Genomic DNA, 18,635 nt, shown 5'->3' with positions numbered 1-18,635 from the left:
CTATACTTGGACCAAGAGGCAGTAGTCAGAACAGATCAGGGCAACACTGCGTGGTTCAAAATTGGGAAGGGTGTACGTCAGGGATGTATCCTGTCTCCATACCTTTTCAATCTGTATGCAGAGCAGATTATCCAAGAGGCGGGGCTCTATGAGGAGAGGCATGGCGTTAGGATTGGTGGACGATCTATCAACAATCTGCGTTATGCAGATGACACAACCTTGCTCGATGAAACTCAGGAGGACCTCATGCACTTACTGCAGAGGGTCAAGGACTGCAGCCTTCAGTATGGACTGAGGCTCAATGTCCAGAAGACAAAAATTCTCACCACTGGACCAATTGGTAGCATCAAGATGGATGGCGAAGAGATTGAGATTGTTCACAGCTTCAGTTTGCTCGGCTCCACGGTCAAACACTCTTGGCACCAGTAGCCAGGAAATCAAAAAATGTATTGCGATGGGAAAGTCTGCTGTTAGGGACCTCTCCAAAATACTCAAGAGCAACAGTGTCTCTCTGGAGACTAAGGTCCACCTGATACAGGCCATGGTTTTTGCAATCACTTGTTATGCATCAGAGAGTTGGACAATGACTAGGGAGGATAGAAGGAGAATTGACGCCTTTGAGCTGTGGTGCTAGAGAAGAGCATTGAATGTACCATGGACTGCCAAGAAAACAAACAGATTCATCGTAGAGAGGATTAAATCAGGCTGCTTCTTGGAGGCAAGGATTCTGGGGCTTTGTCTGACATACTTTGGACATGTTGTAAGGAGAGACAGGTCTTTAGAGAGAGACATCATGCTGGGTAGAGTGGAGGGACAGCACAGGAGGGGAAGACCCTCTATGAGGTGGATTGATTCAGTGACTGGGGTACTCGGGATGGGTGTGTCAGAGGCAATGAGATTGGCACAGGATAGGGCACGGTTTAGGGCTGTTGTACATAGGATCGCTATGAATCGCAAACGACTCGACTGGCACATAACAACAACAACAACAACTATGAATCTGACTGCTGGACAATGAAGAAGGAAGAAGATTCAATGCTTTTGAGTTGTGGTGTTGGAGAAAACAGGTAAAGATCCCAGGGACTGCCAAAAGAACAAACAAATATGTCTTAGAGAAGGCGCGGCCAAAATGCTCTTTGGAGGCAAAGATGTTAAAGCATTGCCTCACGTACTTCAGGCATGTTGCTAGGAAGGACTATTCCTTAGTAAGCAACATTATCCTCAAAAAGCCAGAGGGTCAGAGAAGGAGAGGAAGAGCCTCAACCGGGTGAAATGGCACAATGGCTGCCACAATGGACTCGAGTGTGTCTGGAAGGCACAGGATAGGACAGGCTTCATTACTGTTATTCATAAGACCACAATGAATAGTAATTCTCTCAATGGTACAACAACATGATGGAACAACAACATGAGAGGGATATCATCTAACCTTATTTTGCCTCAGCAATAAGGTAATCACTAGTGGCACCTTGGGAATTAATTCAGTCTTGCCTGCCATTACTTCAAGACTAAAACCAAAGCTACTGAAAAAAACAAAGCCAAGTCTACTGCCATCAAGTCAATGACTCCTAAGACTGGGAAACCCCACAGGACAATGTCGAACTTCTCATATGGCTTCTATGGCTTCAAATCACCATGCAGACAGACTATCTGATCTTTCTCGTGGAAGATTTGAAACACCAACCTTATGCTTACCAGCAGATTCGTTAGCCACTTTGTTGCCAATTCAAACTACTGGGACGAAGCAGAGGCAACTGATAAAAGTTCCTGGGTTCAGCCAAAGAATTTGTTTTCTGTGTTTTCTCATAGGAAACACATTGTTATAGGATTTATATTTTTTAAATGGCAAAAAATATATAACAAAAACACTCCCTATTATAAAATTTGAGTCAATTCCTTCCTATAGAACATTAAGATTAGGTTTCCAGAATGAAAGGAATAAACATGTATAGATGCAAATCAATTCTGTATTAGTTTCTTATTACCACATTAGAGAAAGCTAAGGATATAAGTTATGACTTAATTTTGATTTTGAATGCATTCAACGATCTAATGTACATAAAATAACCATCACAGAACTAAACTGATGCATCCAACAGCTGGCTGCATTTAAATGATTTCAAAATAAGTGCTTCTGAAAAGTCAGTTTTTAGTGTTTTGCTGCTTAGGAGTGAAGCAAATCACAAATATGTTTTTATGTTAATTTCCTCTGGCAGGACTGGGAATTCCCACATTTCATGGGCGATGTCGATGTAAATCTCCCTGGGTTGCATACTCCTCACATGCAATTCAAGATACCTGTCTTCCAGAAGATTTTCAAGGAAGAGTATCATATCCACATAACAGGTATGTTACAATATTGGGCACATTTTGAGTTGCTCCTTGTATATAACTTGCAATAATAACTAGTCTTCAAATGAAACAAACCTTAACATTTTGGAGGCACGCATCAGCGGGATTTTCTTCCCTTCTCAGTAGTGCAGGGTGGTTGCAAATCAGCTGGAAGTTCTACTCTACATGGTAACTCTAGGGTCTAGGCTCTGCTAACTTGAACTCTGCCATCCAGCATGAACCTGGAAATAATGAAGATGAGGAAAATGGTGCAGAAAGCTTACCTGTCTCTTAACCAGCTTAGTCTAGGACAAAACATGTTACCTCCCCTCATAGTTAGTCCATTCATAGCTGTGCTACTAAAGCAAAAGCTGCATGTCTTTGGTTGTGTGAATTCACTAGGAGCTCCATGGGAGAAAGTTGGGCAGTCACCTCCCGTTAGGATTCAGAGCTTAGAAACCCAATGGAGAAACACTATGTGTCAGAACCAGCTGATAACAGTGAATTTGAGTGAAATGGACTAATTTTTAAAAAATACTTTGTTTTACATTGGTTTGTTCTCAAATTACATTATGTTGCACACTATTCTTCATTCGTATTGTGTTTCATGCAATCATTCCCTTGCATTATGTTTTGTAAAATCAATCACCATTGGACCTTGGCCACCATTACCCACTCTTTTCAGGTCCCCATTGGATTCTTCTCAATTCCTTCACCCCCTCCCACCACCCGCCAAACTGTACAACCCTGTGTTTTTGCCCCTACCTATCCTCTGCTCCCACCCTTTTCCCTCATGGGTCTCCATACATGTTTTACTAGTTATCCTTCTATTTTTACAATAATGGTCTTATGCAGTATTCATCCATATGAGACTGAGTTAGTTCACTCAGCGTAATACTATCCAGTCTCTCCCAAGTTATGAAGTAGTTTTCGAAATTGTTGCTCCTGAATACTGCATAGTATTCCATTGTGTGAAAGTACTGTAATTTCTTAATCTATTCAGTTGTAGCTGCATATTTGGGCTGTTTCCATGATCTTGTGATGGTGACTAATGCTCCTTTGAACATCAGTGTACAGATCTCCATTTCTGTCTCAGTTCTAATTTCATTGGGGTATATTCCTAGTAGTAGAAAAACTGGGCCATATACAGTTTTTATATTCAACTTTTTGAGGAAATGCCAAGATGTCTTCGAGAGTGGTTCCCATTTTACAATCCCACCAACAGGGTATGAGAGTTCCCACCTCTCCACATCCTTTCCAACATTTATTGCTTGCTGCTGTGTTACATTTTGCCACTGGTACTGGGGTAAGACGGTATCTCATTGTGGTTTTGATTTGCATCTTCTCAGAGGAAGACGTCTAGATAGCCAACAAACACATGAAGAAATGCTCAAAATCACTGGCAACAAGAGAGATGCAAATCAAAACCACAATGAAATGGACTAATTTTGATTCAAGGAAAGCAGAAAATGTAGTTTCCACTTCGGCTGACACTTTTGGAAGCAAGTCTAGCATTCCAGAACAGGATAATCAAAGAGCAAAGGAAACCTTTGGTACGGATATATAGTTATGTCTACTGCACTCCACACACCACTATCCCTTGATCATTGTGAGGGTTTCTTTTTCACAAAATTCTGTTCAACTTATCTGTCTTAACATTAATGCTCTTTATGTTCCTTCTGCCTTTGCACTGAAATCAAAAACAATGATATCCTACAGCTACCTGCAGTTCGTATGCCTAAAGGGAATGAGACCATTTCTCATTTAAGTCAAACCTACTTCTGTGGCAGAAATTATGTTCCACGTTAGTCTAAAGTGATTCCTTTGTGAATCCCCAGATTATTTCATTTTCAGTATGTCCTGATTTTGAAGTGACACCAATAAGATTAATTATGATATCCTTTTGCCACATCTCCGTTACTTGTCAATGTCACCTAAAAAAAGACTCTGAGATTACAGTTTTCTGCTTTTAAAAAATAAAAAAAGAAACCAGAGATGGATGAATGATCACAAAGGAAGGCTGACATTAGTTCCCAAGCTGTTCAAATGCAGGTAAGTGAGCATGTGTGTTTTAAGAACAATGGCCTAGGATCCCATACCTGCTGTAATAAAAATGGCTGAAGAAATGCGTACTTACACTACCGTCTGTGCTGACGAATAAAAATAGCCTGAGTCCAGAAAATGTTAACATCTGAGAACTGCAAAAACCTTTGCTTCGTAATGAGGAGGTTGTTTTCTGTTTTGAGCGTGAAGCAACATTCCTAAATTGGTGAATGAGCTCATGAATAGGGAAGATAGAGCAGATTTCTTTTCCTATTTAAAATGAATAAGGCCCATTTATTAAATTCACTGGGTAAATCAATCAATTGGAGTGCAGGTCACATCGTGTGGTTTCTGAGTCCCCACTTAATCTCTGTAGTGTGACACCCGTGCGGACTTCTAAAACAGCTATCACACACGGCAGCATCATGCCCCAATGGGTGGGCTTTCGCCTGGACCATCTGTTCTTGCAATCAGCTCTTGTCTCAGACCATCATTGCACTAATATTGTCTCTGACTGAGTATCAGAATGCTTGTCCAAAATGCACTATTTAGGTCTGGAGCGTCAGGTGAAAATGCAATAATTGGATAATTCACTGATAAGGAAATAATCAAGCTGTTAAATAATATTTGATTCAGAACAATTCTGGCACCTGTACTGCCATTTATAGGTAGAACCTGATTCAGCTTCTGTATTGCCCTAAGTTTATACAATTTGAAGTGCCCTACTTAAGAAAATGAATCCAAAATTGCATCTTTAAACTAAATGCAATGCTTTGGCAGAGGGCCATGCTTGCAAGAGTCTCAGAAGCGTCCATGTCATTGGCTTCAAGGTAGATCCTCTTTCATATCTGGAAAGAAGCAAATACATGATTTCCATTTGAACTAAAAGCTTTGCGCCTCTCCCATTTATCCACCACTCCACCCCCTGTCACCAAATACTCATCGCTGTGGAGTCAAAACCAACTCAGAGCTGGTCCTTCAACAGGTTCTTGAAGGTTGTAAATCCCATGGGATGAGAGTGTTCATCTCTTGAGGAATTACGGGTGGATTCGTATCTCCAGAGATGCACAGCCGCCTTTGGATTAGCTCCACAATTCCCTACAAACTACATTCCCAGAGCTCCCTTGTACTATTTTCCAAAACTTTACAAGGAATTGAGGCTAGCTAAGTTTCTGTAATAGAGACCACATATTAACAAGGTTTGCCAGAAGGTGGGAATGCACTATAACTTAGATTTCGCTGTGGTATTTTCCAAATTATGCAGATTATCATATGCTCTCTGGAGCACTTCAGCAGCTATGGCTAACTGGATCTCATCCCTAAATACCCTGTCCCGGTAGGTCTGAGTAAGGGTTGAGGAATGGGTATTTTATAAATTCTCACCAAGACAATGCTTTCTTCAAGACCTACTCCCTTTTCACAGAGAAGTGAAATGAGAGACATGAAATTAGATCATTTGTCTGGGACGTTGTTGCCGTTAGGTACCATGCAGTCAACTATGGCTCACAGCAATCTTCTATACAATAGATCTGAATCTTGCCTTATCCTGTGCCACCTTCATAATCTCTGATATGATTAAAAAATAAAAAGTGTAATACTGCCTGTGGGAGCTCCGGTGGCCTCGTAGCAAGAAGCTGCACTGCAATCCCAAAAGCACGTGGTTCAGATCCACCAGCTGCCCTACGGTAGAAAGATGGGCCATCTCTTCCTCTGCAATTAACTGCCTCTGAAAACCCACCAGAGAGTCAGCTGTGGGTCAGTTTTTACTTGATGGTACTCAACCACAACCATCCTGCCTGTGACGGTTAAGATGACTTGTCACCTGGACTGGGCCCTTGTTCTCAGTGACTTGGCAGTTAAGTAATGATGTAATTGGGAAATAAGGTAATGAGGTAAGAAATAAACTTTAGACTGGTTCCTCTTCAAGGTAAAAGAGAAAAAGGACAGAAGGACCATAGAAAACAAACTGTTAACTGGCATATCTGACCACAGGACCTTGGAATGAGTGCATAAATAGGATAAGGGGAGAGGAGGCAAGAGAAGAAGGGGGGTTGTAAAGAGAAGATAAGACTTAGGAATATGCTGAAAGAATGTACACCCATAGTACTCAAGGAGGAATCAAGGGAGGGACATGTGAGCTAGGAAATAAAAACTCTGTGGGCTAGGGAAGGCATACTAGCCTCCTTCTTTATCTGGACTTGGGGGCTGATTTTGCAAAATTGCTTAATAAAGCCTCATTATCATTCTCACAAAAACAAACACAACCCAACCAGGGTAGCTATGGATATGATCTTTGGATGATAACCTTCACCATCTGCATTTTTATCCTTTCAGGCAAGATGGTCAGATGCATCCCCAGAACCATGATAGAAATTGCTCGGGAAATGATTTCATGTTTGGAGGTTGTAGGAAGTCAGAGCTTTTCTCCTCTTGCTTTTGTTTCTTTACTCTCTTTGTTCTATTAATTGGCTGGAGAGGTTGCTGAGGCCACTCTGAAACCAGACAATTATCAACATCACCTGGCAGAGTATTTTCCAAATACCCATTCCCTGACCCTGGCCCAGACTTATTGGATCAGAAATACTAATTGGCTGAACATGTAGCTTCCTGTAAAAGGCTGTTTACTTTTCTGGATTTGTAAGAAAATTGTTTCTGTGGAAATGTAGGACAAAATTTCCAAAATATTATATTATCAGTTACATTTTTATATTCATAATCAGCAGTCTACACATTGCTATGTAAATTGCAAATGTCAACACTTTTGGCACCAGCAGCCAGGAAATTAAAAGACATATTGTGATGGGACAGTCTGCTGTTAGGGACCTCTCCAGAGTACTGAAGAGTAATGACATCACTCTGGAGACTAAGATGCTCCTGGTACAGGCAATGGTCTTTGCAATCACTTGCTACATCAGGGAGCTAGACAATGACTAGGGAGGACAGAAGAATTATTGATGCCTTTGAGCTGTGGTACTGGAGAAGAGTATTGAATATATCATGGACTGCTAAGAAAATTAACAAGTTCATCCTGGAAAGGGTTAAGCCAGGCTGCTCCTTGGAGGCAAGAATTCTGAAGCTTTGTATGACATACTTTGGACATGTTGCAAGGATGAACCAGTCCATGGATAAGGACATCATGCTTGGGAAGGTGGAGGGACAGCACAGGAGAGGAAGACCCTCTATGAGGTGGATTGATTCAGTGACTGAGGTAATGGGGGAAGGTGTGTCAGACACAATCAGATTGGCACAGGACAGAACAGCGTTTAGAGCTGTTTTACATAGAGTCTTTATGAGTCCCAGACGACTCGACAGCACATAGCAACAAGAACAACAACAATCTTGTTAATAAGCATCTCCCAAGTTCTCATACTTTTTCTATGGAAAGTTCAGCACTGCCTGTGGTAAGCAAGATGGCACTAGTAATAGGGTCATTAGGCATGGAACCCTGTAAACCCAGCAATGTTGTTGTTATGTGCTGGCGGGTCCTTTGCGACTCATAGCGACCCTATATACAACAGTCCTAAACCCTGCTCTCTCCTGTGCCAATCTCATTGCCTCTGACACACCCATCCCGATTACCCCAGTCACTGAATCAATCCACCTCATAGAGGGTCCTCCCCTCCTGCGCTGTCCCTCCACCCTACCAAGTATGATGTGCCTCTCCAAGGACCTGTCTCTCCTTACATCATGTCCAAAGTATGTCAGACGAAGCTTCAGAATCCTTGCCTCCAAGGAGTAGCCTGGTTTAACCCTTTCCAGGATGAATCTGTTTGTTTTCTTGGCAGTCCATGGAACATTCAATACTCTTCTCCAGCACCACAACTCAAAGACATCAATTCTCCTTCTATCCTCCCTAGTCCAACTCTCAGATGCCTAAAAAGTGATTTCAAAGACCATGGCCTGTATCCGGTGCACCTTAGTCTCCAGCAATAGCTTTAAAATTTTACTAATGCACTAGAATCTCCTAAAGATTTTATTAAGAAGACAGACCTAAAAACTCCACACCTAAAAAATGATGGCTAAGGTAGGGTATGAGCCCAGAGTCTGACCTCCTGTCATACACTGAAGGCAACAGAGAACTACCCTTTGAGAAGTACTACAGTGGAGAAACCCTTTCAATAATCATAATTCCGCTTATACTAGTCTTAATTTACTTTCATAGACAAATGTAAAGATCAAAGCCAAAGGAGCATAATGCAAAACTTAATAAAAACAAGCGAGTCAATGAGAAAGATATATGATAAATACCTACCAGGAACTGGAAACTGTAGAGTCAACAGAAAAGTAGCATATGATTAGGAAACATTGTTGTCTCTTTACCCACAGAGTAAGATAGGCCACAGATAGGAAAAGAGACCCGGTAGACCCCTAGACACCCCCATCTATTTCCTTGCTTATGTTTACTTATGTTTATCATTGATATGATAGGCAAGCAAATTACTGCTGAAGATCACTCAAAAACGGCTGGAACAGTACATAGGTAAGGAACAGCCAGAAGTTCAAGCAGGATTTAGAAGAGGCCATAGCACCAGGGATATCATTGCTAATGTCAGATAGATCCTGGCTGAAGGTAAGAAATACCAAAAGAAGGTCTATTTGTGCTCATTGGTAAGAATGGGAATCCCAGGGCACATAACTGTGCTCATACAAACGCTATACCTAGAACAGGAGGCTGTTGTGTGAATGGAACAGGGGAGCGTTGCATGGTTTGGAATTAGGAAGGGAGTGTGTCAGGCACTAATCTCTCTCCATTTCTAGTCTATCTGTATGGTGAGAAAATTATCTGAGAAAATGGACTCTATGAGGAGGAGTGCAGCATCAAGATTGGAGGGAGATTCATCAATAACTCGCATTATGCTGATTATACAACTTCACTTGCTGAAAGTGAGGAGAACTTGAAGCACTTGTTGCAGAAGAGCAAGAAATGAAACCTGAAGTATGGATTGCATCTCAATGTCAGGAAAATGAAGATTCTTACCACTGGACTGATAGGCAGCATCATGATGGATGGAGAGGAGATTGAAACTGCCTACAGTTTATCTTGCCTGGATCCACAACTAACACCCTTGGTACCAGCAGTCAGGAAATAAGGAAACACATTGCACTGGGAAAATCTATAGTTAGGGACCTTTCCAAATTATTAAGGAATAGTGATGTCCGTTTTTTGTTTTTTTTTTTCTTTATATGGAACGCTTCACGAATTTGCGTGTCATCCTTGCGCAGGGGCCATGCGAATCTTCTCTGTATCGTTCCAATTTTAGTATATGTGCTGCCGAAGCGAGCACAGTGATGTCCGTTTTAAGACTAAGGAATGTGATTCAGGCTATAGTCTTTCCAATTACTTGCTATGCATCTGAGAGCTGGACAGTGAATAAAGATGACAGGAAAAGAATTGATGCCTTTGAGCTGTGGAGTTGGAGAAGAGCACTGAATGTCCCATGGACGGCCAGGAGAACAAACAGCTATGTCTTGGAGTGCTCTTTGGAAGCAATAATGAATGAATCTTTGCCTCACATACTTTGGACATACTTTTGTTTCTAGGAGGTGCTATTCCTTGGAGAAGAACATGATGCTGGGAAGGGTGTAGAGTCAGCAAAGGAGAAGACCCTCAACCAAGTGGATTGTCATGGTGACTGCTGCAACTGGCTCTTTTGTGTCAGGAAGTGTGAGGATGGCACAGAATAGAACAGGGTTCAGATCTTTTGTTCATAGGGTTGCTATGAGTAATCTTCTACTCAAAAACACCTAACAATAATAAAATATATTTATTTAGGAAAAAAATGCTGTCAGTCTGGAGACTAAGGTATGCCTGACTCAGGCCATGGTTTCACTGTTATTTGCTATGCATCAGAGAGCTGGACAATGACTGAAGATGATAGAAGAATCATCAATGCCTTTGAGTTGTGGTGCTGGAGAAGAGTATTGAATTTTATCATGGACTACTTAAGAGAACAAACAAATCTATCCTGGATAGGGTAAAACCAGGCTGCTCCTCAAAGGCATGGATTTTGAATCTCTGTCTGACATACTTTTGGCATGAAGCAAGTCCTAGCAGAAGAACATCATGCTTGGAAGGATGGGGAGACAGCACAAAAGAGGAAGAACATGGATGTAATGGATTGACTCAGTGACTGGGGTAATAATAGGTGTGTCAGAGACAATAAAATCGGCTCAAGATAAAGCAGGGTTCAGAGCTTTTGTACATAAAGTCATAATGAGTTGAAATTGACTGGACAACGTTTGTGGCTTAGTGTAAAGGAGCTGTACTCATAATCTGAAGGCACATTGTTCAAATGCACTAACTGCTTTACAGGATGGACAGTCTCCTCCCTTGAAATTTACTACCCCTGAAAACTGACTGGAGAGTCAACTCAGTTCCAATTCAGTGGCAAATGACATGTTTGTTCTAAAGAGCTTGAACAAGGACATTTAGGATTTTGCAGAGCGACTGGATCAGTTCCTTATGATCTACAAAGATGATCTGTGCATTCGGAGCCAAGGGCGCATGAAAGTTGAGTGCACAGGCTGCTTACTGTTGTGTAGCCCCAGTCACGTTTTTCCTCATCTGTTAAATGGGGATGGTAAATGTGCTTATGTCAAGGGCTCTTGTGAGAATGAAATCAATTACAACGTACAAGGAACACTGCCTGTCATGTAGTAAGCACTCATGAACTTTTCTAATTTTTACTTAAAAGTTTTTCTTTCCATCCATACTAGGTTTCTTTTAATCCACCATTTAATTCAAGAGCTTTAGAGGGCTCTCTTAACTATGTGTCCAGCATTCTATTTCTCTGGGTTCTCTACAAGAAGGAAGCTAAGAATAGAAAAGCTCTCTCCCACTGAACTGCTCAGTATGTAGAAGGTTATTGGACACTGATGAATTCCCACTGATATTTTTTAATGCATTTAGGATTTGAGTATTTTTTAATTTTGATTCCAAGCTAGCTTTATTTATGCATAACAGAAAATGACTTGAATTGTTGCATCTGTTTACCTCATCTGGATTCCCCTTGACAGATGGTTTGCTGCAGTATGTATGAGCTTTCATTTTTAAAAGCTGGGCTGCAGCTTATAAAAATAAATCATCGCAATTGAAGGGTATGTTAAAATATTATTTCTGGATATTTTGACTTGAGTAGCAAAGGGGACAAATGGTTAGTGATTAGTTTAGATTGGTGCTTTTAGCACAAGTCCATTGTTCCCCTAAAAGGACATGCTAAATGTCACTATATAATTATCTCCTCTGTCCTCTTCTCTTTTACCTATAAGGTAAGTGCAAAGATGAATTAAAAGTGTGATGTCCTTAGTCTCCGGAGACGAGAAAGGAATGACCCTCAATTCTGTTTCAGAAGCTCCTCAGTGTCCTATTAATGCCAATCCCAGTGGAAGCTCTGCCATCTGTCATCCTAGCCAGACAAAGGAAGTGTCCCATTGGTGGCCATCGTCTGAGTAAATTGGGAGGGGGCTGGGGGAAAGGCCAGAAGTAACGCCTGTGCAACAGCGAGGAGAGAATTCACACTGTTGGCACGATGATGCCCACGGGAACCCTTTCGGCAAAAATGGAAAATGTAGAAATAAACAAGCCTCTGCGGTGTTTCTGTTCTATTTCCGTTTTCTGTGCAGAGTGGGGCACAGGTGCTTTACAGGGGAGGCTGTGGAAAACAATGAAGAAACACCTTCACTTTATTTCCATAGATGCAAGAGTTCTGGCCAATGAGTTTCCAGAGATTGTTTTGTAAAGAGCTCTCCTGTGTCATTCAAATCCTGCAATGTGCTGGGAGGGGCAGGCCAATGGTCCACTCAAGCTGAATTGTCTCTCTGACAAAATTAGCAAGAGACTTGTTACAGGGAAACACAGTGCATCCTCTTCACAGCAGTCCCCAACGAGCAGGAATTTATCCAATGTACACAAGGAATCCTTGCTATTCTCTCTGTTGCGATTTTTTCCTAAATTTCCCTTGAACTAATTCCATTTCAACACATTTGTACAGCTCTAAGAGCACATATTCTATGCTTATTTCTATATACAAACCATAGTTCTTTTTGGTTTGTTGGGGTTTTGTTTGTTTGTTTGTTTGTTTGTTTGTTTGTTTTTGTCCCAACTCACTCTTTTCTCCACCATGGTTGCTTTGCCCTTTGCCTGTCAATCCTCCCCTGCCCCAGAGTGGGTTTTCCCTACCAAATCAGAGTCTTCAGGCTTCATTTATAGATGGATCAGTATTTTTGTAATAAAGCTCACATTCTCTTCAGAAATTATCTTCATAGCCAGAAGAAGGATTTGAGATATACAATTAATCATGACCCTTGTGACGTGAATATTTTGCTTGTCTCCTTTTTCCAGATTATATCCAATTTTAGCAGTATCCTAGAAGTCATCAGATAATTATGGCACATTCATTTTATTTGACAGACCAGGACTTTGTCCTTTGTGTTATGCTGGAAATACTATATTAGAGGCAACTGTTCATTAGCAGACATTTTCAGAGTTATTATGTACCGGACTAGAGTAGGGTTTAGGGAAGGCAGAAATGGAACATAATATAGTTTTCAGTTTCAAGAAAGGAATGTTCAAATGATCATCTAATTGAGTACAAACACATGGCTGCTGCCTTTGTCATTGCACAGTTTCCACCTCTGCTTGCCATGTTGGTTATGTGCTATATGAATAATTTCCCACTTAGGAAATAACAGTGGTAAGAGGGACACTTTGAGAAACTGTATTAATTTGCTTTAATGTTTTAAGATGGTGCTTTACCAACTCAAATAATTATTATTAATTCATAAATTATTTAGAAAATATCTTTAACTTACACAATGGCCTTCTCTTGGCCCAAGCACTTAATGTAGTTTCTATACGTCTCTAAATTGCCTAGGAAAGCATTAAAGAGATACAAACCCATAGCATTGTTTTCACTGCTTATGTCTGGGTGGAGAGGAAAGTAGAGCTCATCCACACATTTATACAGTAAACTATGGATGTCTTTTATCTGTCCTCAAATCACCTTATTCAAGCTGTGGCTGTTTTTTTTGTATCTTGATGGATGCTTAATTGTTTGTGGTTGTGTAAGGTGGCTATTTCCTATACCTGTGCTGAAATCTGAGCCTGGTTGTGAAATAGCATCCATTTAGTTTAGAGAGTCTAAAAGCATTCTTCAGCCATGATAACTGGCAATTCAACAAAGTAAAATATCTAAGATTATTACAATTATATACACTAATCACGAAAGTTACCTTATTATATAGTAGAAAGATCAGCTTCCGATGCTATTTTCCCTCAATTGGAAAGAATAGCATTTCGCCCGTATCTTTGTCTTCTGCTATGCTAAGCAGGAGAGATACTTAATGAAGAATCCTTTTAAAATTAACTATTCCAAGAATCTTTTAAACCCCTACAAAGGAAAAACATAAAACTACCATTAGAGTATCATTTTTAACAATCAATAAGATTCATTAAAAACATAAAATACAAGAAAGAGGTAATACCACCAACACCATGCAGTGATTTCTCATTAAAGGAGACAGTGAGATATTTCAAAGAGGAGATTAATAGAAATAATGTATGGATTCTCACTCTACCTCTTTGCCGGTTTACATTATGCAATGCAGTTGACACAACAGGGGGAAATGCAGACACTGTCTTATGATTAATACTAAAATGCCAAGTCTCCTGTTACTGCTGATTGTACTTTCATAGCAGCACACACAAGCACATGGTCATAAAAGCACTTTCTCCTTTTCCTGTGTGTGTGTTAGATCCTTTTCATGTGGCTCATTTCAGTGATGAAGATATTTTTATGGTCAATGGTGTTTCACAGAGATGCAACTTTTATTTTTTTTTTTTAAGCAAACCTCGATCCATGTGAAAATTGTGTGTCTTGAAAATTGCTTTTGTCCCAGTGGCGGATCATCCTGGCCCATCATAAAACTTTAAGGTTTATATAATGATTGTTGCACAGACTCTCCAAAGAGGCTTTTAGAGTGGGGAAGAAATGTTAAGGATTCCATAGTTCAATTACCTCACTTTATAGATGAGAACATTAACTTTCAATTGTCCCACTTGACTCTGCCTTCAAGTTTGCCACTCTTCATAGGGCAAAATATGTTTAGTTTTTAAAGTAAATAAAGCATGACAAAGGTAACAAAAACATTGTGAAAGAAATGGAAGAATGAACAGCATTCCCCTAGATGAATGAATCAATGGATCAGAAGTTAGGTCAGCCAAAAAAACCCACAAAATTAAAACCCATTTCTTCAGTATTTTCAGTAGATTCAAATTTGGCTACCAATTAACCTATTTCAACAAACAGATGCTGCCCTAGATGTTCTCACCAGGTTGTGCCAAAAAATCTGGAGGACAACTACTTGGCCAACAGACTGGGAGAGATACATATTTATTCCCATTCCAATAAAAAGGTGACCCAACTCAAAGTGGAAATTATTGTACACATCACACATATTGCAAACAAGCAAAATCCTGCTGAAGATTATCCAGAAATGACTGGAACAGTATACTGACAGACAACTACCAGAAATATAAGCTGGGTTTAGAAGAGGTCGTGGCACTAGAGACATTGTTGTCAATGTCAGGTGGATCTTGGCAGAAAGCAGAGTACCAGAAGGATATCTATTTGTGTTTTATTGACTATGCAAAGGTATTTGACTGTGTGGATCACAACAAATTGTGGGAATCCCAGAACACCTGATTGCACTTATGCAAAAACTATGCTTGGATCAGGAAGAAGCCCTCAGAACAGAGCAGGGAAACACTGTGTGGTTCGTAATTAGGAAGGGAGAACATCAGGGACATGTCATATCTCCATATCTTTTCAATCTATATATACCAAAGGTCGTTAGGGACGCTGGACTTTATGAGGAGGAATGTGGCATCAGAATTCAAGGAAGACTCATCAACAATCTATGTTATGCAGATGACACAATCCTGCTTGCTGAAACTGAGGAGGACCTGAAGCACTTGCTGCAGAAGCTCAAAGACTGTAGTTTTCAATATGGATGGAAGCTCAACATCAAGAAGACAAAGATTCTCGCTACAGGGCCAATTGGCCACACCATGACAGATGGAGAAGGGATTGAAGTTAGCAATTTTAGCTTGCTCGGCTCCACAATCAACAACACTCTTGCCACCAACAGTCAGGAAATCAAAAGCCAAATTGTATTAGGTAAATCTGCTGTCAAGGACCTCTCCAGAGTACTAAAAAAGCAACAATATCAGTCTAGAAACTATAGTGTCCATGGTCCAGGCCATAATCTTGGCAATCACTTGTTATGCATCAGAGAGCTGGACAATGACTAAGGATGACAGAATAGATGCCTTCAAATTGTGGTGCTGGGGAAGAGTCTTGAACATACTTTGGACTGCCAATGAAACAAATAGGTTTGTCTTAGAGAGAGTGAAACCAGGTTCCTCCTTGGAGGATAGAATTTTGAAGCTCCATCCCACATACTTTGTGCACGTGGCCAAGAGAGACTGGTCCTTGGAGAAGGACATCATGTTCAGGAGAGTGGAGGCATATGAAGGACAGGAAGCCCCTGGATGAGATGGACTGATGTAGTAACTAGGGCAGCAGAGTCAGTGAGACTGGCCCAGGACAGGGCAGGCTTCAGAGCTGTTGTACATAGGGTTTGTCACAATTGAATCGATGGCACTAACACCACCACCAACTATGACAATGGAGTAGCACAAAGTTACATCCATGGAAAAATAAAAGAAGATAAGCTATAAACTTTTACGTTTTCCAGGCTATAGACAAAATAATGCTTGTCATGATTTTGTAACATTTTAAATATTTTACTTCATGATCATATTTGCCTATATCTGCACATTTGTTGTTCTTAGTTAACTAGGAAGATGCTCCTAAAAAATCTATGCATTGATGTCAGTGGACAAAAGTTCAAACTGAAAAAGCTGGTCCCTTTACATTATCTCTGCTACAACCATCACACATCCTCACTTCTGCACTATAATCTTAGGTCCTTTATTCACCGGCTTTACAGTATAGTAGACGGATGAAATTGCAGACATAATGACAACCTACAATTTTTGGTGACCACAACAGATTTCAGAGACTTTTAAATATAACTTCTCAGTTTTTTTCACAGTAATCCCTTAAGGTGGTAACACTGGTATTATTTCTTATTTCATAAGGGGAACATTGGATTCATATAGCTAATCAGTAGCAGGTTTTTGGGGAAAGAGGACAGAATCAGAACTGAAAAAATATTTATCTTGTTTCCTTCATTTGAACATAAAATAATTGATACCTGGAGAGATTTAAAAAGCTACTCAGAGTCATATTATTAAAATTTAAGGTTAGGAGAAAGAGCCCTGGTGGCATAGTGGTTTAAGTGTTGAACTGATGTTGAAAAGTTTGGGCATTTGAACCCAGAAGCAGGAGAAAAATGAGACAATTGTTTGTTGACATTTACAGCCACAGGACCCTGATGGGGCAGTTCAAATCTGGCCTGTGGGGTCGCTGTGAGTTGGAACTGATTTAGTGACTGTGTGTTAAGTGTGTATTAGAGTGAGAGCTCCATTGGCTAATTCCCAGACTATAGACTGCAGCTTTTGTCCTCTCACAAATTCATACATTTCATTATAGCATTTGATGGTAAACTTAACTGATGTCAGGCTACACATTTTAATGTGTCTTTCTCCATTTGATCTAAATATTTAGACTTCAGAACACTTGAGAAATATTATAAGGTGATTATATGTGATGCAAGTTTGGTGGTATAAATGACACAGAACTGTTAAAGTTGGATGTTTAAGTGTCTTCTATTCTCAGTGCCCCTTCTCCTTCTCAAAGAGCTCATTAACTTATTTTATTCCTTGAATTTATTAGTTTTTAAAATTAATTTCCTTTTATTAATTTTGCATTGGTTTGTACACAAAGTTCATATCCATTGTGTTTCACAATATCCTCCATTTATTCACACTGTGTTTCATACAATTATTTTTATTATGTCTTATATAATCAATCACCATTAAACCATGCTCGTCATTACCCAGATCTCTGCTGGATCATTCCCATTTTTAAAAACTGTTAACACTCACTGATCGTCCTTACCCTACAGGAGAAGCATCCTTTTCATGTTCCATGAGCATTCCCTTCTCTCCTCCTGTAATCCTGCTTTTCCTTCCATTTCTGAAACTCTTTTACCATAGAAATAAAGAAACCTTGTTGGGGGGCTTCCCATTTAATGAGCTTCAAGGAAAAGACCTAATGAGGGCTAAACATTTCTCCAAAAGACGTTTATGATCTGAGCAATGGGTAGATCATCACAGAAACTAGAGGATGTCCTCACATTGCCCATTTGGATTATTAACACATAAGATTTACAGCAAGAGATTAAATATGAATCTCCTAGGACAGAGCAGCTCTCAGAGTTCCCCTTTCAATTTGATTTTTATTCTGACAACTATAAACTAGTATATTTTTCATACTGTATGAGTCTACACTTCACCATAGTACCTATCTCCCATTCTCCTAGCTTGCTTTTTACTTTAGTCTTCACTTCTTTCCTTCTTGCTGCTCTCAACCCTTCTCTTTTGTGGTTTTTCTTCAGCTTTTTAGTCTATTTGCAGCATAATATTAAAAGAAACACATTTTCCCCCCTGCTTTCCTTCAAGGATCACATAAATTTCTATTTCCTCAAAAATATTCTCCGTAGAAACTCAAACCTCTCTCTCTTTTTTTTTTAAAATTTTTATTTTCTTCCATTTTCTCAGCAGCGACACTCTTTATCCATTTATGTTCTCTGCCCTCATTTGGCATCTCTCGAATGTGGGCTTATGTTAGTATTTATCCTTTGATGTCTCTCTCTTGTTTCCCCAACAAGATGATTAATTTCTCCCTAGAAGGCAGAAACATATGTCCTCAGCATCTATCAAGGTATCCTACATAGGCTATTATGATCATGGTAAATGTTTGGTAATGATGTTCACTTTGTAAATGATTAAGGGCCACTGGCTAGAGTTTCCTTGTTTTGTTTAAGGCTGATCCTTAGTGTTACTCTCTTTTAGTTTTGACGACTTACAATGGCAGCGGTGACTTGAACATAACAGTGTCAAATGTCATCTCTATTTTATCCAATATCTGAAAAGAACGTTTTCAGAAGTTGTTTTCTCCTTTGAATGCAAAATGAATTCAGACAAAAGTTTGTTGTTGTTGTTGTCGTTATGTGCCGTCCAGTCGTTTTCGACTTATAGCGACCCTATGCACAACAGCCCTAAACCCTGCTCT

At 40.0% G+C, this 18,635-nt stretch overlaps 1 protein-coding gene across 2 annotated transcripts in view; it reads left to right on the top strand.

The window, feature by feature from the left end:
- The window catches only part of TMEM117 (transmembrane protein 117), an 841,252-nt gene that overhangs the window by 817,911 nt on the left and 4,706 nt on the right, over nucleotides 1-18,635 (top strand). For both annotated transcript variants that reach the window (XM_006888182.1, XM_006888183.1), the window contains one exon: nucleotides 2,217-2,346. In XM_006888182.1, coding sequence (XP_006888244.1) covers nucleotides 2,217-2,346 — 130 coding nt within the window. The remainder of the gene's footprint in view (nucleotides 1-2,216; nucleotides 2,347-18,635) is intronic.

The sequence above is a fragment of the Elephantulus edwardii genome, unplaced genomic scaffold (assembly GCF_000299155.1).
Source record: "Elephantulus edwardii isolate Elephantulus edwardi_28Jun2011 unplaced genomic scaffold, EleEdw1.0 scaffold00065, whole genome shotgun sequence".
NCBI classification, from domain to species: Eukaryota; Metazoa; Chordata; class Mammalia; order Macroscelidea; family Macroscelididae; genus Elephantulus; species Elephantulus edwardii.
Note: the sequence above shows the minus strand (reverse complement) of the source record. Positions and strands in the feature narration are given on the sequence as shown.